Here is a 24,815-nt window from a genome sequence, read left to right as displayed (position 1 = left end):
CCTTTCAGAGTGGCCTTTTATTGTGGGCAGTCTAAGGCACACCTGTGCACTAATCATGGTGTCTAATCAGCATCTTGATATGGCACACCTGTGAGGTGGGATGGATTATCTCAGCAAAGGAGAAGTGCTCACTATCACAGATTTAGACTGGTTTGTGAACAATATTTGAGGGAAATGGTGATACTGTGTATGTGGAAAAAGTTTTAGATCTTTGAGTTCATCTCATACAAAATGGGAGCAAAACCAAAAGTGTTGCGTTTATATTTTTGTTGAGTATAGTTTATGCATTTGTTTATGCACCAATAACACCAAATCAAATTCCTTGTATGTGAGAACTTCTTTGGTAATAAATTCAATTCTGATTCTGACTGAGAGTGCCTAGTATGTAGGAATGGAAATGCCAGATGGCGTTCTTGTAAGAAATACAGTGACAGAGACTGTGTATATACAGTACCTATATGATTGAGTTCAAGTAGCTTGGTGATAACCCAGTAGTTACTCTGTAGGCAAACATTAATGAGCTGAATTTGATTCTGGCTGCTATGGGTAGACAGTGTAGATCAGTGGTTTGAGGTGACCTTTTTCGCTGATTGAATACTAGACACTGTTCTTGTTGTGTGGGCCGCCAGAAGAGGAGGTACTGCTTGCCCACCACCAGAGGGCGCCCTGCCTGAAGTGCGGGCTTCAGGCACGAGAGGGCGCTGCCGCCCCACAAGAGCGGCCGAGGTGACAGCTGTTACTCATCGGCTATGACAGCTGTCACCAATCATCTACGCCTCACCCCTGATAAAAGCAGGACGACACCTCCACCACGTCGCCGAGATATCGTCCTATCAAGGAGGTAATTTGTTCTCAGCCATTGTTTTGTCTACCACAGACAGTATTTGCTTGTTATTTTTGCAGTAGGTTTTGTGAGTGCTTGCAGCTGGAGGCTGGGTTTGGACTGACGTCTTCACTCCAAACCTTTGATAAGTACACTTACTACTGCACGTGCCAGCTTTCTGGTGTTAAGGTGGAGGTGTTTTCCCACCTGACTTGCTGACTGTTTTTGCTCTTCGCCAGCAGTACCAGATCCGACACGCGGAGACGGTGGCCACCTGGGGGAACTCGGGACTTGGCGGCTCCAGTATTCTCCTGGTTCGGTGGCGGAGGAAATCGTGTGGTTCCGGTTCTTCTCCAGATGGACGTCTCCTATCGTCGAGCCTGCCCACACGACACCTTGATTGATTGACTTTGTATTCATTCTGAAATCTGATGTGTGTAGTTGTGGCATTCACAACAGTAAAGTGTTCAGATTTGACTTCTTCTATTGTCCGTTCCTTTGCGCCCCCTGTTGTGGGTCCGTGTCACTACACTTTCACAACAGTTCTGTTCTGTAATGGTTTCATTCATGTTTTCATTTGAGTGTATACAGCCAGGTGGTTGTCCCTCAGGTGATTTATTGTGTTCGTAGTGTTACCCACCTTCACTGCAACGTTTTTTCCAGCAGATTTTGCAAACTGGATCCCTGCCATCTTCAATGACACCACTGTCTTTCTGTGAGTAACCAAAAAACTGCTACACTGGCAATTTGACTCGTATTTTTTCGCAGGAAATAAATCTTCTGTCTTCATTGCCTCTGCCATCGTCACAGTAATCCTCCTGACTGCCAGCAACAGTGCCACAGACCACAGTCCAAAACAATGGCCGCGTCACGTTGTTGCCTCCAGTGGCCACACGTTGTGGAGCCCAATGCTGTATCTAGGTTACTATATACAGTAGTGTTCAGAATAATAGTAGTGCTATGTGACTAAAAAGATTAATCCAGGTTTTGAGTATATTTCTTATTATTACATGGGAAACAAGGTACCAGTAGATTCAGTAGATTCTCACAAATCCAACAAGACCAAGCATTCATGATATGCACACTCTTAAGGCTATAAAATTGGGCTATTAGTAAAAAAAAAGTAGAAAAGGGGGTATTCACAATAGTAGTAGTGTGGCATTCAGTCATTGAGTTCATCAATTTTGTGGAACAAACAGGTGTGAATCAGGTGTCCCCTATGTAAGGATGAAGCCAGCACCTGTTGAACATGCTTTTCTCTTTGAAAGCCTGAGGAAAATGGGAAGTTCAAGACATTGTTCAGAAGAACAGCATAGTTTTATTAAAAAGTTGATTGGAGAGGGGAAAACTTATACACAGGTGCAAAAATTATAGGCTGTTCATCTGCAATGATCTCCAATGCTTTAAAATGGACAAACAAACCAGAGATGCGTGGAAGAAAACGGAAAACAACCATCAAAATAGATAGAAAAATAACCAGAATGGCAAAGGCTCACCCATTGATCAGCTCCAGGTTGATCAAAGACAGTCTGGAGTTACCTGTAAGTGCTGTGACAGTTAGAAGACGCCTATGTGAAGCTAATTTATTTGCAGGAATCCCCCGCAAAGTCCCTCTGTTAAATAAAAGACGTGCAGAAGAGGTTACAATTTGCCAAAGAACACATCAACTGGCCTAAAGAGAAATGGAGGAATATTTTCTGGACTGATGAGAGTAAAATTGTTCTTTTTGGGTCCAAGGGCCGCAGACAGTTTGTGAGATGACCCCCAAACTCTGAATTCAAGCCACAGTTCACAGTGAAGACAGTGAAGCATGGTGGTGCAAGCATCATGATATGGGCATGTTTCTCCTACTATGGTGTTGGGCCTATATATCACATACCAGGTATCATGGATCAGTTTGGATATGTCAAAATACTTGAAGAGGTCATGTTGCCTTATGCTGAAGAGGACATGCCCTTGAAATGGGTGTTTCAACAAGACAATGACCCCAAGCACACTAGTAAACTAGCAAAATCTTGGTTCCAAACCAACAAAATTAATGCCTCGCAGATGTGAAGAAATCATGAAAAACTGTGGTTATACAACCAAAATACTAGTTTAGTGATTCACAGGATTGCTAAAAAAGCAGTTTGAACATAATAGTTTTGAGTTTGTAGCGTCAACAGCAGATGCTACTACAAGTATTATTGTGAACACCCCCTTTTCTACTTTTTTACTAATACCCCAATTTCATAGCCTTAAGAGTGTGCATATCATGAATGCTTGGTCTTGTTGGATTTGTGAGAATCTACTGAATCTACTGGTACCTTGTTTCCCATGTAACAATAAGAAATATACTCAAAACCTGGATTCATCTTTTTAGTCACATAGCACTACTATTATTCTGAACACTACTGTATATGGCAGGTGTAACTTTATTTTTGTTCTTTGCGAGTTGTGCCACTTGGTCTAATGTTCTGGCTACCGGCATAACACATCTTCTTAAGTATGTCATCATGATGATGTTGAGGAGCTCTAACGAGTAATTAATTGTAATGTTTTTAAACACCATTAACAGTAAAATGATTAATTGTCTTATCCTTAATGTAAAGATAAGCAGAGACCCACTCAGAGACAGTAGGGGCATCTAGTGGAAATGATAGCTGGTTATCGTTTCCGTAGCAGCTGTTCCAAAACCCATGTCAGTAGATAACTGGACCCAGAGAGGTATTCAAGGCAAAGACAAGTGACCTAGCACTAAGCCTTGGGGTGCCCCTATGGAGAGGTGATGAGATGAGGATGTGTGTTTTCACCATAATACACTGTACAAGCACCCAATGAAGTAGGACGCAAACCAAGAGTGCACTATCCCTACCTTTACTGCATTAAAGGCTGCTGATCATTTTCAGCACATTTGAACAATACCATGATAATACTGGTAACAGTGATAATTTTAGTCTCGAGATTTGTGATTTGAAATTTTCATACAGTTATGTATGTACTTCACTTCCAAGATAACATAGAGCCACTTTTTTTTTTAACTATATAACACTTAATAAAGTTACAGATACACTGGTACATTTGTCTCCCAGTTTTGCCATACCCCATGATAAGATGTATAAATAAATATTACTGAGCGTATAGTGTATTAACATAGATCACATTTTAAACCATACAAAATTCTGTCCTGTAATTTCCTCCTGCTTACGTGCTGTAGTCCAACCACTAAGGTCTTTGACCTATGTGAGTAGTAATTTAACATATCATGTTTAATGCATGCTATTGTCTGGGATTTTGTGTTTTACGTGAAAGGGATCTGTGAAATGCACTGTTATTTTCTCTAACCACTGTGGACATGTGGGCGTGAGAGGGGAAGTGCCGTTTGGCAGTTGAAGTGGTCACTTCCTCAGAGCGGGAAGCTTTGAAGACAGTGGCCGGTCCTGTTTTCTCTGCAGACTGTTTCTGCAGTCCTGCACAATATCACGCTGGTCCTCAGGACCTCTGGGCCGAGCCAGCCCATGGACAACCACAAAAGAACCGAATGGTCTTCCACCAGAAACTGCCAGCTCTGCTATATGCAGCTGCCGCACGAGAGGGTCCAAAATAGTTTGACCAAAACAAATCAAATAAAGCCAGAGCAGAAACAAGCAGGTCCACCCTTTAGCGGTGGAGAGTTGGAACAGACATGCTTCCTTACTTCTTTTTGTTCTTCTTTCTTCCCTTCTGTGTCTGTGCTGGACACTGGCTGTTATAGACTGTGTGGCTCTTTTGGATCTTTACTTAATGCTTTTCTTTTTATAGATTCCACACAGGGCTTTTTTTCCACCATTTTTTTTTTTTTGTTTTGTTTTGCTCATTTCCTTTCTCTGTTTTTGTATCTATTTCTCCTTCTTGCTTCTCCACACGTACGTTGTTATATTTAATTTCAGCTTTTCGAGATCCTTAGTTAGGTCTTGGCCACTTCACAGGGCCTTTCTGAGTGCTGTGTGAAACTGCATTTTCTCAGGGTCACAGGGTTCAGTCTGACACAGTGACCCAAGAAAAACACACACACATGCACACACAATGTGTCACTGTTGCAGCTTGATGTGTATACAGTGGTCCCTCGTTTATCGCGGGAGTTACGTTCTAAAAATAACCCGCGATAAGCAAAATCCACGAAGTAGTCAGCACTATTTTTGCAATTATTATAAAACCCCTCACACACACTTTATACACTTTTCTCAAACAGGCATTAACATTTTCTCACTTTTCTCTCCTGTGTAAACACTCTCTTTTTTCTTCTGGGCTAGGAGATTATAAACAGACACACGCAGAACTCTCCCTTCGCTCACTGCCTCCGGAGGTACGGATGTGGGACCCACAAAGAATCCAAGTCCTCTCTCAGTGGCCATGGAGCTCTGCAGCTGCGGTCAACATCCGCATCAAAACAGCGAGCGCACAGCAGACAGAAAGGCGGTGTGAGTGGCCCGCTGCTGCGTTTACCGAGCCCGCAGACTCATTAAGCGCATCGGAGGCAGTGAGAGCAATCGCGGTGATGTCGACCGGTGCTGCGACCGGCCCGCCTGATAAGGACGCAGAACACAATGCGCTGTTAAAAAAAAAAAAAGCATGCAAAATTGCACTAAAAAAAATCCACGAAACTGCGAGGCCACTAAAGATGAACCGCGTTATAGCGAGGGACCACTGTATGTATATATATATATATATATATATATATATATATATGTTTTCCATTATGTTATGCACTTTGACATTTTCAATCAAGGAAGTTAAGTAACTTCATTAATAAAATACTCAATGCATACTTTCTGCCATGATAAATCACTTCATCTAATGACCTGTTATACAGAATATTGAACACTGCGCATTTGGACAATATTCAGTGGTGCACCAAGATGTGCTGTAGTTTCGCCATTCTATGGGAATTGTCAGTGTTAATGCTGCACAGTCCTCTGATGTGCTCTGTTTACAAGCTATGTGTGTTATATCTATCTATCTGTCTGTCTGTCTGTCGATTTCTTCTTCCGTGGTCATTCAGTTTTTGACATCTGACTGCTCCAGACAGATTTAAAATACAGTACCATGCATGCATTTCCATATTTGCATTTACTTATGATTGATGTACTTATTGACAAAGACATATTCAGTGAGTTAGAAATGTTCAAGTATCCTGTCTACAGAAGACTGTCTATTAGTTTTTTTGTTTTGTTTTTTATCTCTGCCTGAATATGTTGCACTGGAATTAATTTCCTTCATGGACAACTTCTTGTGGTGTGTTACCATTCTGAGAAAGGTACATTGAAATCCATAACCAAAATTAAGGTAAGCTGCACTCATGAAATAGATATATGATGCATCACTTAATCACAAATGTCCATTTGTCTTCCCTTTGAAGACAGAGCAGAATTATTTTCTTTCCTTCACATCTTTATATGGTGTATGGCTATTGCATGAAGTTCCATTGATGTCAAAGCACCAGTTTCAGGAGTTGCGCTGACAAGACTTGTGGACTGGGTGATTCCTATATTCCAAACCTTAATTTATTGGGGGTGTAAAAATAGTCTGTCACTTGTATAGTATTGCAGATATAATAGTTGAAGCTCCATTGTTGTTATTCCTCTTAATGGTGTTGATGTTTTTCTCATAATGTGTCATTGGCACACAGGGCGCAGCCTGTTTCTCCACATGGACGTGGAGGCAATTTAGGGATTATTGTCATAAGCAATAGAGAAGTGAACAACTGAGATTGTGTGGACAGGAGGTGAGACTTTGCACCTGGTGAAAATAATGCTTTAGGCTTTCCCTTTGCCTTCCTTTGTTTCCTCCATCCCCTCCTACCACTACCTCAGCATGACTTACTGTAATGAGATTTCCATATCTCTGCCTTCTCTACTCTCCCTACACTCCTCCACCTCATCCTGTCCCTTTAAATTTCTTTTTTAATATTGTATGTGAGATGGTCTGTTAGAAGTTCCAAGTTGTAAAAGATGGAAAGGATCTGCTGCCCTCTGGCAGGCCTGTGTTGGCGAGAAAACAAGGTTTCCGGAGAGTCAGACATTGAATGAACACGTACCAGGGTTCTTCACAGGGCAGCAGCAAAGCCATATCACACACCAAGCCAAAGACAAACCACAGGAGTCACTGTAATAAGACTCAAAATGCAACCTCTTATTGTTGAGGCAGTATCTTCTTTCCTTTGTGCACTTGTTATGCCCCGTTTTTTAAATACCACAGAACCTTTGTGTTCTTACCTCAAATCTGTGTTGCTGGCTGAACATCGAGGCAGGATATCAGCTTGATACATGTGTATTTTCAAATCTTTAAATCTCCAAACCCCAAAATCATCTCCAGACAGAGCGTGGGAGATTACATTTCATCTATCTATCTGGTTAACAGCAGCTATGGCTCATGTCTACTAATTTAGTGGTTTGTGCCACCAAAAGGCATCAGCTGCCAACACAAGCCTGCTCTCAGCCAGTCAGTTATTGATCCAGCCAAGAGTGTCAGCTGTTGCTGTCAGTCAGTACATTTCACATATGTTTTATAACCTTTCTTTCTTTCTTGTGCATGTTGACTTTATTTAACAAGAGACACACTGAACACATTTAACACTTTCACGACTGATGCATGCATTTGCACGCACATTGTCGTGACAGTCCCACCCACTGTGTTCCCAGCTGGATGCCGTGCTTTGTTCCACCGGCTGCCACGCGCTGAGTGCTGGACGCTGCATATACTATAAAGTGTGTGCAAGTGCATGCAGCAAAGTCGTGAAAGTATCAGGGCAACTTAAACCTCTACCTCTCTTGTTACATTACAACACACCTATCTATTTAGGTAAAGGCAAAGCAACATCAGTTCCCTTTCAGCCCAAAACAACAAATAAGTATTTGCCACTATTATCCATCAGTTGAACTCCAGGATTCTGTTGTGTTTGGAATGGATCCTGGTCACTCACTGCTTTTCTGCTCTGAGTGTTTCACCTAACCTCTGCTTAATCTTGAAACCATCAGTTCTCCAGTCTGTTTGTCTTTAAACTGAATTTGAAGTAGTCATTTCTTTTATACGCCAGGTTAGTAAACCCCTCTTGGCCTTTCAGATTTCAGCAAGTGTTGTGAGGAGTTTCAGATTCATCTCTGGGACTGCCAATGGTGGCATAGTGCTTCACTTTGTTTCAGTATTGCTCTTGCAACTTTTGATCTGTATCGCAGCCACATATTACTGGATAAATGCAGACATTGCTGTTCTTGTTAAGGTATGACGTCACATTGGATACAGCCAAAACTTGCTAACTGACTTCAGTATTTCTTCACTGTTGGAGGTTATTTCAGAAGGGTTTTTTCTTAAAGGTTTCATTAGAAAACATATTCAACAAAGTTGCCACACAGAACATTGTTTTATTAACAGGCAGGTGAATGTAGGACAGCTTGTCAGAATGTGACATCTTTCCACAGAACATATCATGATTGCTGTAGGCAGCCTGACATGTCTCACACCATACATTTCATTCTGCTTAAGGGAAAAGATCAGTTTTTACAACCATAATCACATTGAGTAATTGTTAGCAATCAAGCCTTTAAGTTGTTTCAACCATGGTCATCAGGGACTGCTACATTTTATATTTTATACCTGCTCCATCCACAGCAGATTGGTTCAGGTGTCTGACAGCTCTTGACTACCTGAGCAGATGCTAATGAGCCAATCAACGTTTGGCAGAGCAGGGAGACATGAAAAATGTGCAGGTGAAGGGACCCTGAGGACCAGGATTCTGAATCACTGCTGTAAATGCTCCACTCACCTTTGATTTTGGTTCACATACTAGGTGATTTTCAAAATCTTACAAATTGCACAGTGTTCTTGTATTTTTGGGGGTAATTACAATGTATATTGCTGGTGATAGGTGCTGTAAGGGCTATTTACCTAGGGAGACTCAGGCTGAGGTATAGGACTTGCGTAACGAAAGGAACATCTACTACAATATTTTGGCTTTCTTGTGCCAAAAAATCTGAGGACAGCTACATAAACAAGATGCAGTACGACACAGAGCTAGCCAAGTTTCTGAGCCTGAAGAAGGATGCCACCTCCAGCATTCACCCTGAAGATACATGTGCCACACTGGCCAAAGTTAGGTGTGTTGACCCCAAGAATGACCAGTCATGAGGACATGGAAAGCTCTACATTTTTGTTGTTGTCATTCAGAAAATTTGCCAATGAATGTATTATATAGTAGATGAATGGTATTTTGGGTTTGCCAATCTTGTCTGCCTGTCTGTCTCAGTCCATCTCTCTCTTGTTCACAGTAATATTTGATGGGAATGGCTGTATTCCAGCAAATGGATCTATTCTGAAATATATATGGATCTGCATTAGTGTTTTTGGCCTCTGAGTCCTGGGACACACTAGATATTGAAAATGTGAGTCCCAAGGCCCAGCACCTCGAGCTGCCTCACCTGAGCACAGAATACAGTACATGGAGCTACTAATTTCAGAAGCTGCTCAAGTGTAGCTGCAGTGTGCTAAGAAAGGTGGTGTTGCAAATTATACCATGAAGCAAATTGTGACTGCTCCATCATTTTTCACTAGGGGTCGCCACAGCAGGTCCCACCTGGATTTGCATGTTGAATTGGCACAGGTTTTATGCCAGATGACCTTCCTGATGCAACTCCACATTACATGGAGAAACTGTTAATTTTCTTGGTGTGGGACAAAGTGCCATCATCCCTTTGCTCAGGCTGAGAAATGCACCTGGAGCAGACCAACACCCAGAGTCTTATTTAAAAATGCTGCATTTCTTCTGACCCAGAATGCTCAGTGGAAATAAGGCTTTTAGTTGTCATTTTATGTTTGAATAAAGCAATTTAAACAATGAACTATGAAAAAGGAAGGTAACATTACATAAACTTGTGCTACTACTATTTTAGGATTACTATTTTTCACACCACTACCTAGTACATCCAGAAAGTATTCACAGCGCTTTTTCCACATTTTATGTTACAGCCTTATTCCAAAATAGATGAAATTAATTTTTTCCCTCAAAATTCTACACACAATATCCCATAATGATGATGTGAAAAAAGTGGGTTTTTTTTTGTATTTTTGCAAATTTATGAAAAAAAAACCAAACAAACAGCAAAAAACGAACAAATCACATGTACATAAGTGTCCACAGCCTTTGTCATGAAGCTTAAAACTGAGCACAGGTGCATCCTGTTTCCACTGTTTCCTTGAGATGTTTCAGCTTAACTGGAGTCTACGTAGGGAAAGTTCAGTTGATTGGACATGATTTGGAAAAGCACACACCTGTCTACATATAAGGTCTCACAGTTGACAGTGAATGTCAGAGCACAAACCAAACATGAAGTCAAAGGAATTGGCTGTGGATCTCTGAGACAGGATTATCCCGAGGCACAAATCTGGGGAAGGGTACAGAAACATTTCTGCTGCTTTGAAGGTCCCAATAAGCACAGTGCCCTCCATCATCCGTAAATGGAAGATGTTTGGATCCACCATGGCTCTTTCTAGAGCTGGTTGCCCATCTAAACTGAGCAACTGGGAGTGAAGGGCCTTAGTCAGCGAGGTGACCAAGAGCCCGATGGTCACTCTGTCAAAGCTCCAGCATTCCTATGTGGAGAGAGGACAACTTTCCAGAAGGACATCCATCTCTGCAGCAATCCACCAATCAAGCCTGTATGGTAGAGTGGCCAGACGGAAGGCAGCCCTCAGTAAGAAGTACATGACAACATGTCTTGAGTGTGCCAAAAGGCACCTGAAGGACTCTCAGACCATGAGAAGCAAAATTTTCTGGTGTGATGAAATAAAGATTGAACTCTTTGGTGTGAATGCCAGGTGTCATGTTTGGAGGAATTCAAGCAGTGCTCATCAGCTATGCAGTACCATCTCTACAGTGAAGCATGGTGGTAGCATCATCATGCTGTGGGGATGTTTTTCAGTGGCAGGAACTGGGCGACTATTCAGGATTTCGATGAATGGAGCAATGTACAGCAACATCCTGGATGAAAACCTGCTCCAGAGTGCTCTTGACCTCAGACTAGGGTGATCGTTCATCTTTCAGCAGGACAACGACCCTAAACACACAGCCAAGGAGTAGCTTCAGAACAACTCTGTGAATGTCCTTGAGTGGCCCAGCCAGAACCCAGAACTGGATCCGATGGAACATCTCTGGAGAGATCTGAAAATGGCTGTGCATTGACGCTCCCCATCCAACGTGATGGAGTTTGAGAGATGCAAAAAGGAATGAACAAAACTGCCCAAAGATAGGCAGTTTGCCCAAAGCTGGCAGCAAGAAAATGTATTAATAGAAACTCAAATGCCTTTGTGCACAAAACAAATATTGGAGCTACGACTTCAGACAGTTTCTAAGACTGACAACCCTTGTTTCACCATAATATGTACAAACCATTCGCTGTGCATTTGTTTCAATTTCTCAGCTATTTTCATCCAAAATACACATATTCTGTATCAAACTAATACCCCTAGAAAGCCACACTAACTCACTATTATGATTTTTATTGTTATCATTCAGAGAAATATCTTAAAAAAGCTTTCCAAATCAAAGTTTGAATCCTCCATCATTGTGAATGAAAGCAATTGATAATGGGCTGTTCCTGCCTTGGTGTCACGCAGCAGAGTGCTTTCTCACCAGGCGACGCTACAAGCATAGGATATTTCAGGTGCAAGGTGTGAAGAAATTGAGGAGCAAAACAAATTGACACACACACACACAGACAGCAGTGTGAAGTGCAGCACAAGTGCATGCTCTCAGACTTGACTTAATCTTAAATGAATTTGAAGACATATTCAGTGACTTGGATATGTTCATATATCTATTCCCAGACTCATTAAAAAAACTGTTTGTAAAAGTGGTGATTTAACTGTGATATACGAAAAGGGCCACATACTTATGCACACCATGATTTCGATTTTGACATTTTTATTTGTGGCATGCTCTAGTTGTTTGATTTCACTGTGCATTTAAAGTGCAGAATATTACACATTTTAAGAAAGAACCCTGAATTTTTTTTTTTGGGGGGGGGGGTTGAGTGTGTGGGCATGTACCTATGTGCATTGGGCTGTGATGAATTTTTATTTCCTCTTCTTCCTCTTCAGGCCTGTATGAGCTTCTGGCAGCTTTACCTTCACAGCTCCAGCCTCATGTCACTCGTCCAGAGGACAGCACCTTCCTAAAGGGCATGTTTGGGGAGAAAGGTTTCCACTTGTTGGTCAAGGTAAAATTAGTTAATTTTGCTTCGAAGGAAACATTTGCACTCATTCTTTTTTTTTTTTGGGGGGGGGGGGGTGCTTGTTAACATCAACAAAGCTATGTCCGAGGCAGAGGGTGTTGCTGTGAATTAAGCCTGCCACATGTGAATATTTTCAGTGTTGATAAATTCACTGTTTGGGCAGTTAAATATTTGTTTATACAAATTCCCAGAGGCCCATTGTATTTCCTTAAAATTGCATGTTTTGTATGTCCAGTGGTGGGCACAGCAGACCATAAAGTTAGCTTCGATAACTGCTAATCAGCTAACTGAAGTTATCTTTTATAATGCTAAACCGATAAACTACCTAAAAATTTATCGGAAGCTACAGCTAACCGATAACTTTCAATTTTGTCTCCCATACACGCTCAGCTACTAACAAGCCAATTTTGAGTCTAAACCTTTTAATAGAATCAAAGGCGATCAAAAACCCAAACACAGCCAATGAGTCAGCGCTTCTGTCTTTGTGCACCCTGTCCACTACTGTAGGGAAGCGTCATTTACCTTGACATCATACAGTGATCCAGCCGTTATGTGTAAACGACGTTTACACATAACGACGACAAGTCACCAATGCCACGAAGTACACGTTCCTGGCTGCTGATCACGAATGTAATGATTCAGGGCAGAGGCGTCAAGTCTCCTCAGGAACTGCTGCAGCCTGTTACCACATGTTACGATTAATGGCACGTGTTGCTGGAGAATTATCAGGAACCATTACGCACGGTCAAGAATAGTGTTCCGCATTGTTGCGCGCTATTGCGCGTAACAGCGCATCGTTAAGTTCTGTCACATTGTGAACGAGGTGAATTGTCTCCACACACACACCCATATTCATCCAACCGAATTCAGATTGCTCCAGTTTTTCAGAAGAACTTTGTGACTGCATGCGTAGTTGGGCTCTGTGCCATGGAGTGGCGCAGAGAGGAGGAGGAGGACAAAGCCAGCTTCATGAGGTTCTCGTCTCACGCATTTTCACAAACATCAGGCACATGCAGCAGGTGGAACACCTGCAGGAGCGTGCTGAAGAGCACTGAAATTACACTTTTAGCCGACTTGGTGTCAGCAGTCAAACTGAATGCGGTGTAGCAGGGTTTAATTGTGCGCACGCTTCTTCCTCCGCCGGACTGGAGGAGGTGCAGAGATGTCTGGCTGCACGTGAGGCTCCTCTCGCTCCTCTGGTTCAGACTTGTTCTCCCGCTCATCGATTACAACAGCAGGTGGAACACCTGCAGGAGCGTCCTGAGGAGCTTCAGCAGGAACTGTGGAACGACATTTGAAGCCGAGTTTAATTGTGCGCACGTGACAGAAAACTGATTTGTCGTGGCGCGCAGTGAAATGTGATGCCGCGTTACAAGTCGTGTCAAAACTTGACGGTTTCCGTGTCACTTCGTAATAACGTGTGACAGTTTGGGCTCCAAGAACCATCACAGGAACCACTACGAATGTTGTCACGTTCTATTAAGGATCACTACTCATCAAGACGGATCAATACGCTCAGTTACGACCTCCACGACGTGAGACGAAATGAGGGTGGTGAGTGACATTCGTGGAAGATTTTTTGACAGGCAAAAACATGCTCCACGAATATCAAGAATATCATGCACCAACACGCACTATTAAGAAACCTATTCAGATGCATTAATTCACATTAAGAATGTCAGGAATGTGTCACGAATGACAGAAAAATGACATTTGTAATACATCTTGGTTATGTGTAAATGCACTTTAAGCTGGTTAAACAAAGGTTAAATTTAAATTTAATACATTGTAATCCTCTACATATTTTACTACACGTTTAAAAATAGAACTGGCAATACAATGTGTTGCGTACCACCTGGGTAGTCAAACATTTACATCACATTATTACAAATAACTGAGCATAGAAATTGATTCAGAATAATTCTATTTTAATTTTTCATTACAATTTAGTTGAAAGGTATTTGTTTTGCACAGTGTCACCAAACACAGTAAAATGAACCATGCAAAAATGTGTAAATATTGTTATTGTATGATTGAGTAACAAAGCACATGGACAGGAGTGCAGATCATAGTGAGCACAGTGATTAAAGAGGATTTCTGCAGTAGTGGGCACAGCTAACCAAAAAGTTAGCTTCGATAACAGCTAGTCAGCTAACTGAAAAGTTATCTTTTATAAAGCTAAACTAATAACCCACCCAAAAATTTATCAGAAGCTACAGCGAACCAGTAACCGATAACTTTCAGTATTGCTTCCGGTACACTACTAACAAGCTGATTTTGAGTTTTAACCCTCTGGGGTCCGAGGGCATTTTTTGGACAGTTCAATCGCCTGGCATAAATGTTTTATTATTGCTGTTAACAGCTCTCCCTGTATCCCATAATCAAGTTTTATGTCTCTTTTTTCAGGACAACCTGTGCTTTCAGAATATACTTGTATATGTTTTTATTGTGTTTTATAAGTGTAATAAAGGTTTACAATCAGAAATAAGAAAGGAAAAAATAAAGCGAAAAATAAGTTTCCACACACATTTATTCAAAACATACAGCAAACTATAATAAACAGCTGTTTTGACACTTTATAAAAGTAATTTGAGGTCTTGTGTGAAAGACTGTACAACAAAACGGTTCAAACAGTAATCACAAATGCACATTTTGAACAATATATATAAAATGGTCTATGCGTTTTGTTATTTTGATATGGTAAACAGTGCTTTATGCTGAGAAAGCAGCAGAGTTATCCAGTAACATTCACATGCAAACTACTGGAGCAATCCTGATAGTTACACACTCTTTGTTTGAGCACGTGAGATTGTCATCAGAGGCTCTCCGTCTGCTTTCACTTTGGCTGGGCGTAATGGCGCAGGGCGCATTGGAATAGTATGTACTCATTGGTGCACCCAGAGGCTATTCAAATGGGCCAACTAGTAACATATCACTCCTGAAAACGATCTTTGGCTTTTCACGTGAGGTAATTCTGCCCTACGATTGGATTTTGGAAAACCATGTGACGGTGAACCAATTCCGATTGGACACTCACATTGCGCACGTCATCACACAGCTTCTATGAGGAGTGCAAAGATGGCTGGATGGCTGGCTCGAAAGTCCGCTGAGTTATCTTTTCAGCAAAAAAAGTATGTTTTTATCTCATATCATTAAAAAGTTATTTATAATTTGGTAAAGCTTGGTCTTAGGCGTCACATTCAACGGCGTCGGCCCCAGAGGGTTAACACCGCGATCACTTGAGCACAGACCCAAACGACTCAACACTTCTGTCTTTGTACGTCCTGCCCCCTGCTGGAAGCTCCTTTTTACTACATATTTTGCAGCAGCGAAGCAGTTGAGAGGAGCTAAGCTCAACTCCACACACAAAAAAGCAAGCCATTATTCTTTAACAGAATACAGCAGTGCCACAGTGAGGCAGTGGTCTTGGTAAATAAAACAGTTCTGATTTATGGTTTTGATTTAAAATCATCAAATTAATCCGGATAGAATAACTCCATTAATGTCAGTTCTGTCATTTGTACAAAGTTAAAATATAATGCATATCTTTTAATTTTAAATAATGCACTAATTCTGAAGTTTTGTAACAAACACAGACAGATGCCAAGGGGATTATGGGTAAATGTCCGCTAACACTAATTGTTGACTCATTCATTTTATGTAAAAACCAACACGTTAATGTGAGGTGTGTGTTGGTGTTTACATAAATGTACTTTTGTAAAATATGCCTTTTTTTAATTTGTAAAAAAAAAAAAGAAAAAAAAAAAAAAAGCCAAAAAAGTCCAGTTGTGATGAGACAACTGTCTGATATAACCAGGGTCAAAATAAATAGAACACTGCCATCTACTGGTGACCAGATGCTCATACTGCCATGAACACTACTGGCCAGTAGATGGCAGTGGAGACTGTGAAAACTTGCCAAAACAAATATTCCAGATAATCCATGTCTGCTACATTTAAGAATTTAGGAATTTAATAAAAAACTGAATTTCAGACATATACATTACTCTGGAACAAAGACGACAGACAGTGTTTGACATAAGCAGGACTCTCAAGAGCAAACAGGAAGCGATTGCAGCTCACAATGATTCCAATTGAAAATAATGGAGAAGTAACCTGGGCTTCTTCTGGCATTTTTTACATAAAACAAACACAATAACAAAGTCTATAAACCCAGATAATATATTCACGAGAGTTTTAGGCACAATATACACTCAACAAAAATATAAACGCAACACTTTTGGTTTTGCTCCCATTTTGTATGAGATGAACTCAAAGATCTAAAACTTTTTCCACATACACAATATCACTATTTCCCTCAAATATTGTTCGCAAACAAGTCAAAATCTGTGATAGTGAGCACTTCTCCTTTTCTGAGATAATCCATCCCACCTCACAGGTGTGCCATATCAAGATGCTGATTAGACACCATGATTAGTGCACAGGTGTGCCTTAGACTGCCCACAATAAAAGGCCACTCTGAAAGGTGCAGTTTTGTTTTATAGGGGGGGATACCAGTCAGTATCTGGTGTGACCACCATTTGCCTCATGCAGTACAACACCTCTCCTTCGCATAGAGTTGATCAGGTTGTCAATTGTGGCCTGTGGAATGTTGGTCCACTCCTCTTCAATGGCTGTGCGAAGTTGCTGGATATTGGCAGGAACTGGTACACGCTGTCGTATACGCCGGTCCAGAGCATCCAAAACATGCTCAATGGGTGACATGTCCGATGAGTATGCCGGCCATGCATGAACTGGGACATTTTAGCTTCCAAGAATTGTGTACAGATCCTTGCAACATGGGGCCGTGCATTATCCTGCTGCAACATGAGGTGATGTTCTTGGATTGGCACAACAGTGGGCATCAGGATCTTGTCACAGTATCTCTGTGCATTCAAAATGCCATCAATAAAATGCACCTGTGTTCTTCGTCCATAACAGACGCCTGCCCATATCATAACCCCACCGCCACCATGGGCCACTCGATCCACAACATTGACATCAGAAAACCGCTCACCCACACGACGCCACACACGCTGTCTGCCATCTGCCCTGAACAGTGTGAACTGGGATTCATCCGTGAAGAGAACACCTCTCCAATGTGCCAAACGCCAGCGAATGTGAGCATTTGCCCGCTCAAGTCGGTTACGACGACGAACTGGAGTCAGGTCGAGACCCCGATGAGGACGACGAGCATGCAGATGAGCTTCCCTGAGACGGTTTCTGACAGTTTGTGCAGAAATTCTTTGGTTATGCAAACCGATTGATTCAGCAGCTGTCCGAGTGGCTGGTCTCCGACGATCTTGGAGGTGAACATGCTGGATGTGGAGGTCCTGGGCTGGTGTGGTTACACGTGGTCTGCGGTTGTGAGGCTGGTTGGATGTACTGCCAAATTCTCTGAAACGCCTTTGGAGACGGCTTACGGTAGAGAAATGAACATTCAATACACGAGCAACAGCTCTGGTTGACATTCCTGCTGTCAGCATGTCAATTGCACGCTCCCTCAAATCTTGCGACATCTGTGGCATTGTGCTGTGTGATAAAACTGCACCTTTCAGAGTGGCCTTTTATTGTGGGCAGTCTAAGGCACACCTGTGCACTAATCATGGTGTCTAATCAGCATCTTGATATGGCACACCTGTGAGGTGGGATGGATTATCTCAGCAAAGGAGAAGTGCTCACTATCACAGATTTAGACTGGTTTGTGAGCAATATTTGAGGGAAATGGTAATATTGTGTATGTGGAAAAAGTTTTAGATCTTTGAGTTCATCTCATACAAAATGGGAGCAAAACCAAAAGTGTTGCATTTATATTTTTGTTGAGTGTATAAAGGGATTAATGCTGTTGTCCGTGTGGAGCGTCTCAGATGCATTTGTCCTGTCGTGAATGTACTGCGATTACCCATAATGCACCTGGACACAGCATGTCCACACTAAAACCTTCAAAATTAGTGCATTACTTTAAAACTAAAACATATCTGATATTTTCACTTTATAAAACTTCAGACGTGATGTTAATTTAAATAACTTGTCCGAAATTAGTTTGGTTAAAATTTTTAACCATAAGTTAAAACTTTATGCCTCTGGATGACTTGGGTGATATTGCCAGCACATCAGTATGGGGTCAAAAGAAATGATCTTTTTTCTTTTCTGTGACTACTTTGCCTTTGCTTTGCAGAGGATAGAGCAGTTTCTCCTGGAACTTCTCTGTTTTCAGAGGATAGAAGTGTGCATCTACTATAAAACATTTAACAAGTAGATACTAAAATCTTTGATTTCATGCTTCATAAATGTTTGTAACTATTAAGCTTTGTTCACCACGCCTGCAAAAATATGTTAGCAGTCTAAAATTTATCAGAACATAATTAGTCCACAGATGATTTTCAAAGTTATCTGCAAAGCTAATCCAATAATGAAAACATTAGCTTTGTTAATTAGCAGATTAGCGGAACTGTGCCCACCACTGGATTTCTGTATAATCAGACTTTACAAAAAATTCTCATATTTGGATGCTCTCCTGATTAAAAAAAACAGTTGTTTGATATTTTTGATAATAATAATGATTCATTGAATTGTCAGAACAAATTTTCTATCAATCCGTGAATTTGGTCTTTAATTTAATGGTTTCAGTTTGACAAGAGTTCGAATGCTGAAGGACTGAGATCGAGCATTAGTGATGTATTCAGAAATCTAAGGAAGACATACGAAAACACCAGTTATTTTTTTTCAAAACAGATAACACATTGGTAAGTTGTTTCAGAAAGTTAAAATCCTGCTACCACCATATTTTCTGGTCACAGCAGAGTATAAATTGCATCTTTCAAAAACATGTCATAATAACGGGAAAAGAAAGCATATAAGTCACACCGGACTTTAAAATGCATTTATTTTTGAAAGATTATTCTGCAAGAATTTAAGAAAAAAATTCTCTGTTTCCTAATAAACTGAATTAAAACAGTAAAAAGTAACATACTATGCCAGTATGCTTGCCATACAAAATGGGAATTAAGTGCGTCTTAAGTTTGGACTTGAAAGTCTCTAGAGAATCTGACTGTTTTATTGACACAGGGAGGTCATTCCACAGAACAGGGGCACGAGAAGAGAAAGCTGTGTCACCCGCAGACTTTTTATTCACCCTAAGGGCACAACGTAATCCTGCATCTTGAGAATGCAAAGCCCAGGCCAGTACATAGGGTTTAACTAGGTCAGCTAAGTAGGGAGGTGCCAGTCTATGAACAACTTTATAGGTTAGTAGCAGAACCTTAAAAGCTGATCTCACCGGGACAGGAAGCCAGTGAAGAGATGCCAAAATGGGTGTAATATAGTCAAACTTTCTGCTTCATGTCAAAAGTCTGGCAGCAGCATTTTGAACCACTTGGAGACCCCGAATGCTGGACTGCGGTAATCCAGAAAATAGAACATTGCAGTAGTCCAATTAAGAAAAGACAAACGCATGAATCAGGGTCTCAGCATCAGCCATAGACAAGATGGGACGAATCTTCGCTATATTTCGCAGGTGGAAAAAGCACTCCTCATAATATTTCGCAGGTGGAGGTCAAAGGACAATGTAGGATCAAAAATTACCCCAAGGTTCCTCACTTTGTCTGTGTAATGTATGACACACAAGCATAGGCTAAGTGTTAGCTGGTCAAATTGATGCCGATGTCTCACTGGACCAAGAAACATCATTTCAGTCTTATCAGAGTTTAAAAGTAGGAAGTTTCTAGACATCCAGCTTCTCACTGACGCAAGGTAATATGCAAGGATTTTATGTGGATAAGGTTACCAGCAGTTAATGGCATGTATAACTGAGTATCATCAGCATAGCAATGAAAGGTAATGGCAAAACGCCCAATATGTGCCCAAGGGGTGCTATATGAAGGGAGAAAATCAGGGGTCTAACCCCAAATTTCATGTCACTAAGGTTAGAGGTAGTGTTATTGCACAAAAGGCAGTGAGAATGATTGCTCAGGTATGACGTCAACCATGCAAGGGCACTCGCAGTAATCCCAAAATGATTCTCCAACCTGTCGAGTAGAATATGATGATCCATGGTATCAAACGCAGCACTGAGATCTAATAGCACCAAAACCATCTTGTTGTCCGAATCCATTGTAAGCAGAAGATCATTCACCACTTTAGTGAGTGCCGTCTCTGTGGAATGATATTTTCTAAAAGCAGACTGCAGTGGCTCAAAAAGATTATTATCAGTAAGATGGTCCACAAGCTGCTGTGAAACCACTTTTTCCAGAATTTTACAGCAAAATCTGGAGAGGGGCTGGACACTCCACTTTTCTGGCGTGGCACACGGGGAGAGGCGGAGAGCAGGGGTAGCATTGTTTATTGCTCCCCAGCTCAGTCACCATGTGTTGGAGTTCACCCCAGTGAACAAGAGGGTCACGTCCCTACGCCTTCAGGTCAGGGACAGGTCTCTCACTGTTGTCGCGGCCTATGGGCCGAGCAGCAGTGCAGAGTACCCGACCTTCTTGGAGTCCCTGGGAGGGGGACTAGATAATGCTCCAACTGGGGACTCCATTGTTCTCCTGGGGAATTTCAGCGCCCACATGGACAGCGACAGTGAGACCTGGAGGGGGGTGATCGGGAAGCACGGCTTCCACGATCTGAACCCGAGTGGTGTTCAGTTGTTGGACTTCTGTGCTAGTCACAGTTTCACAAACACCATGTTCGAGCACAAGCGTGTCCATAAGTGCACGTGGCACCAGGACACCCTGAGCCGGAGGTCGGTGATCGACTTTGTCGTTGTATCATCTGACCTTTGGCCACGTGTCTCGGACACTCGGGTGAAGAGAGGGGCTTAGCTATCGACCGATCACCACCTGGTGGTGAGTTGGATCCGCTGGGAGGGGAGGAAGCCGGTCAGACCTGGCAGGCCCAAACGTATCGTGAGGGTCTGCTGGGAATGACTGGCGGAACCCTGTGTCAGCAAGGTCTTCATCTTCCACCTCCGGAAGAGCTTCTCCCAGATCCCGGGGGTGGTTGGAGACATGGAGTCTGAGTGGACCATGTTCTCCACCTCCATTGTCAATGCGGCCGCTCGTAGCTGTCGTCGCAAGGTCTCTGGTGCCTGTTGCGGCGGCAGTCCCCGAGCCCGGTGGTGGACGCCGGAAGTAAGGGATGCCATCAAGCTGAAGAAGGAGTCCTACTTGTCTTTGTTGGTAAGTGGCACCCTGGAGGCAGCTGACAGGTACCGGCAGACCAAGCATGCTGCAGCCCGTGCTGTCGCAGAGGCAAAAACCTGGGTCTGTTAAGAGTTCGGGGAGGCCATGGAGGAGGACTGTCGGTCGGCCTGGAAGAAATTCTGGCAAACCGTCCGATGCCTCAGGAGGCAGAAGCAGCTCTCCACCGGCACTGTCTATGGTGTGGGTGGGGAGCTGTTGACCCTGACTGGGGATGTTGTCGGGTGGTGCAAAGAATACTTCGAGGATCCTTTCAATCCCATCATCACATCTTCCGAAGAGAAAGCAGAGACTGGGGACTCGGAGGCGGACTCATCCATCACCCATGCTGAAGTCACCGAGATGGTCAGAAAGCTCCTCGGTGGCAAGGCTCCTGGGGTGGATGAAATCCATTCTGAGTACCTTAAGTCTCTGGATGTTATGGGACTGTCTTGGTTGACATGCCTCTGTAATATTGGTTGGCGGTCGGGGACAGTGCCTCTGGATTGGCAGACTGGGGTGGTGGTCCCTCTGTTTAAGAAGGGGGACCGGAGGGTGTCTTCCAACTATAGGGGGATCACACTCCTCAGCCTCCCCGGTAAGGTCTATTCCAGAGTACTGGAGAGGAGAATTCGACCCATAGTCAAACCTTGGATTCAGGAGGAGCAGTGTGGTTTTCATCCTGGTCGCAGCACACTGGACCAGCTCTACACCCTCCATTGGGTGCTCGAGGGTTCATGTTAGTTCGCCCAACCAGTCCACATGTGCTTTGTGGATCTGGAGAAGGCGTTCGACAGTGTCCCTTGGGTCACCCTGTGGGGGGTGCTCCGGGAGTCCGGGGTCCTTTGCTAAGGGCTATCCAGTCCCTGTACAACCGCAGCAGGAGCTTGGTTCGCATTGCCAGTAGTAAGTCAAACCTGTTTCCAGTGCACGTTGGCCTCCGCCAAGGCTGCCCTTTGTCACCAGTTCTGTTCATTACCTTTATGGACAGAATTTCTAGGCGCAGCCAGGGTGTAGAGGGGGTCCGGTTTGGGAACCACAGAATCTCATCTCTGCTGTTTGCGGACGATCTGGTTCTGTTGGCTTCGTCAAATCTGGACCTTCAGCGTGCACTGGGGCAGTTTGTAGCCGAGTGTGAACTGTCCGGGATGAAAATCAGCACCTCCAAATCCGAGGCCATGGTTCTCGACCGGAAAAAGGTGCCTTGCCCTCTTCAGGTCGGTGGAGTGCCCTTCAGCAATTCTCTCAAAAATGACAAAATACTTATCAACATCCTGCTCATTAAACGGTGGAACCAAACGAATATTTTTACCCACATCAAAACCTATGGTCTGCGATCACTGCTGTTGTCTCACCAACACCAACTCCAGTTCGCGCAAGCGAACTTGAGCCTTCTGTTCAACTCTTATTTGTTCCAATTCAACCTTCCGTTCCAAACTCAGACGCTGTAACTCCACATCCAGTTCCTTCATGCGAGCCGCTTCCTCAATATCAGAAACTAACCGTGAACTTCCTGGAACCAAAGAAGCAGGAAAAATCCCTCGCTCAACTAACCCAGCTAACAGTTCAGACTTGATCACCTCCTTCCCAACCTTTTCAGAAACCGGGACTTCAAAATGATCAGCAATTACCAACAAATTGTCCCTAGAGCACTTGTGAAACCCTTCCAAAGTGGGTGCCTTAACAACCTCCGTGTTGATAACCATTTGTTAAAATCCAGTTGGCTTTTGATGGCTTTCAGTGGAGTGAGTATATGAGAAATTGTTTATCAGCTGGAGATGTTCCAACTTGTCCTCAAGGCTTCCAACAGAGGTGTTTTTCCTGTGACGGAGCATCGCGGCGGCTGCGAGCCGACGCTGCAATCCGCCCGCACGTCTTTCATTAAAAAAAATCTCCTTTAACAGTGTAATATCCGGATAAAATGCTGAAACCGACTTCTTCTGAAACTTCTCTGTTCTCTCACAACGTCCTGGATCAATAGAGCCTGAAATGTGGAGGTTTTAAGCTTGAAACAGGCTGATGACGCTGCCTGAGAGCGCTGCGCGATGTCTCGCACTGTGAAAAGTCCTTAAAGCGACAGAATCACCTCAAAATCTCTCACCAGCTGTTAAAATTTTCACTGAAAACCAGCTTAATTTTTCGAACCATGTCCACTTCGATGTGTCTCACAGGTTTAGAAAAAATTTTGATCAAACAAAGCGCCAGTCTCTCAGCAACTTCTCAGACAAAGGAATTCCGACGAGGGGCTGGACGACTCCTCCCACAAGGAGTGCTCACAGGCGAATGACGTCACCGACAGGCATGGAAAAACTCACGCATGCGCACGAGGGTTCAAGCATGTCTGACGTAAAAACATATGAATGAAATCCATATAGTTTTTGAAAAAAATAAAAAGGACCTATACTTTACGGACAGCCCTCGTATTTATTGAGACACAGACAATGGAGGAAAGAGTCAAATAGTCAATTTTATTAATTATTAAGTAATTCTTCATTCTTCTTGATTTATTTCATTTAGGTAGACTTCTTTATCAATGTTACACAACAGAACCCTTACCTCTCCATGTCCCAAAAAGAATCCAAAAGTTACAAAAGAAAGTTGGGGCCTGGAAGGCCGGCTAAACTGAAAAACAGGTGCAGCAGCGGGCCAACCCCGTACAGTGCCGTCGAAGCAAAACAAAAAAAAACCCTAAACCCAATCAAAAGAAAAGCGAAAATAGGACAGCCGGTCCCACCAGGCCCAAAAGAGAAGAAAAATCCAAAAAATACTACTAAAAACTACTCACAAGACAGGCTCAGGCCTAAGGCATCCTGGCAGCTGTGCGTGCTGATGAGCCACATCCAAACCCTGGCAGAAAGTGAGCTGGAGAAGGTGAGAGAGAGAGAGAGAGAGAGACACACCCGCAGACAAGCCTATTTATAGGCTGACGGAGGGGGCGTTTCCACAAAACCACAAAAAAATACTCAAAAAAATCAATAGACAAAAAAATACAAACATACTTATAACCTGAAAATAAACCAGAAAAGAAGAAAAAGATATTAATACAAAAATAAGAATGGCAAGGAATCACGTGCCCAGCACGTAACAGCCTCAAGTGAAGGAGTTTAAGTATCTCGGGGTCTTGTTCACGCGCGAGGGACCAATGGAGCGTGAGATCGACACACGGATCGGTGCAGCGTCTGCAGTGATGCAGTAACTGTATCGGAACGTCGTGGTGAAGAGAGAGCTGTTTAGGGGGGCAAAGCTCTCGATTTATCGATCGATCTACGTTCCGACCCTCACCTATGGTCATGGGATTTGGTGTTTTGTTTTTTAGTGTTGTCAGAGCAGATGGTCACAACACTGAGTGAGGCCTGCTTGAGGTTTCTTAGAACTATCAAAAAATGTGTGGGAGTTTTCCTTAACACTCTCTCCACTGTTGCCAACTTCACATCACCTTGGATCCACCTGGGAAGATACTTTAGAGTCTATAAAGAGTCTTTGTCTCTACAGTTATCATTCCATTTTCTTCGTACATGCTGTAGGGCTGGATAGAGTCACATGTTTCCTTAGCACTGCTTTGTTCACTCTCTT

The 24,815-nt window shown here is 42.8% G+C and overlaps 1 protein-coding gene across 1 annotated transcript in view; it reads left to right on the top strand.

Moving 5' to 3' along the window:
* Window positions 1-24,815, top strand: part of mpp7a (membrane protein, palmitoylated 7a (MAGUK p55 subfamily member 7)) — an 866,557-nt gene that overhangs the window by 287,142 nt on the left and 554,600 nt on the right. The window contains 1 exon segment of the mRNA XM_034172035.1: window positions 11,933-12,051. Coding sequence (XP_034027926.1) covers window positions 11,933-12,051 — 119 coding nt within the window.

Source organism: Thalassophryne amazonica, chromosome 1 (assembly GCF_902500255.1).
Source record: "Thalassophryne amazonica chromosome 1, fThaAma1.1, whole genome shotgun sequence".
Lineage (NCBI taxonomy): Eukaryota > Metazoa > Chordata > Actinopteri > Batrachoidiformes > Batrachoididae > Thalassophryne > Thalassophryne amazonica.
The sequence above is the reverse complement of the archived record's forward strand: the minus strand, read 5'-3'. Positions and strand labels throughout refer to the sequence as shown.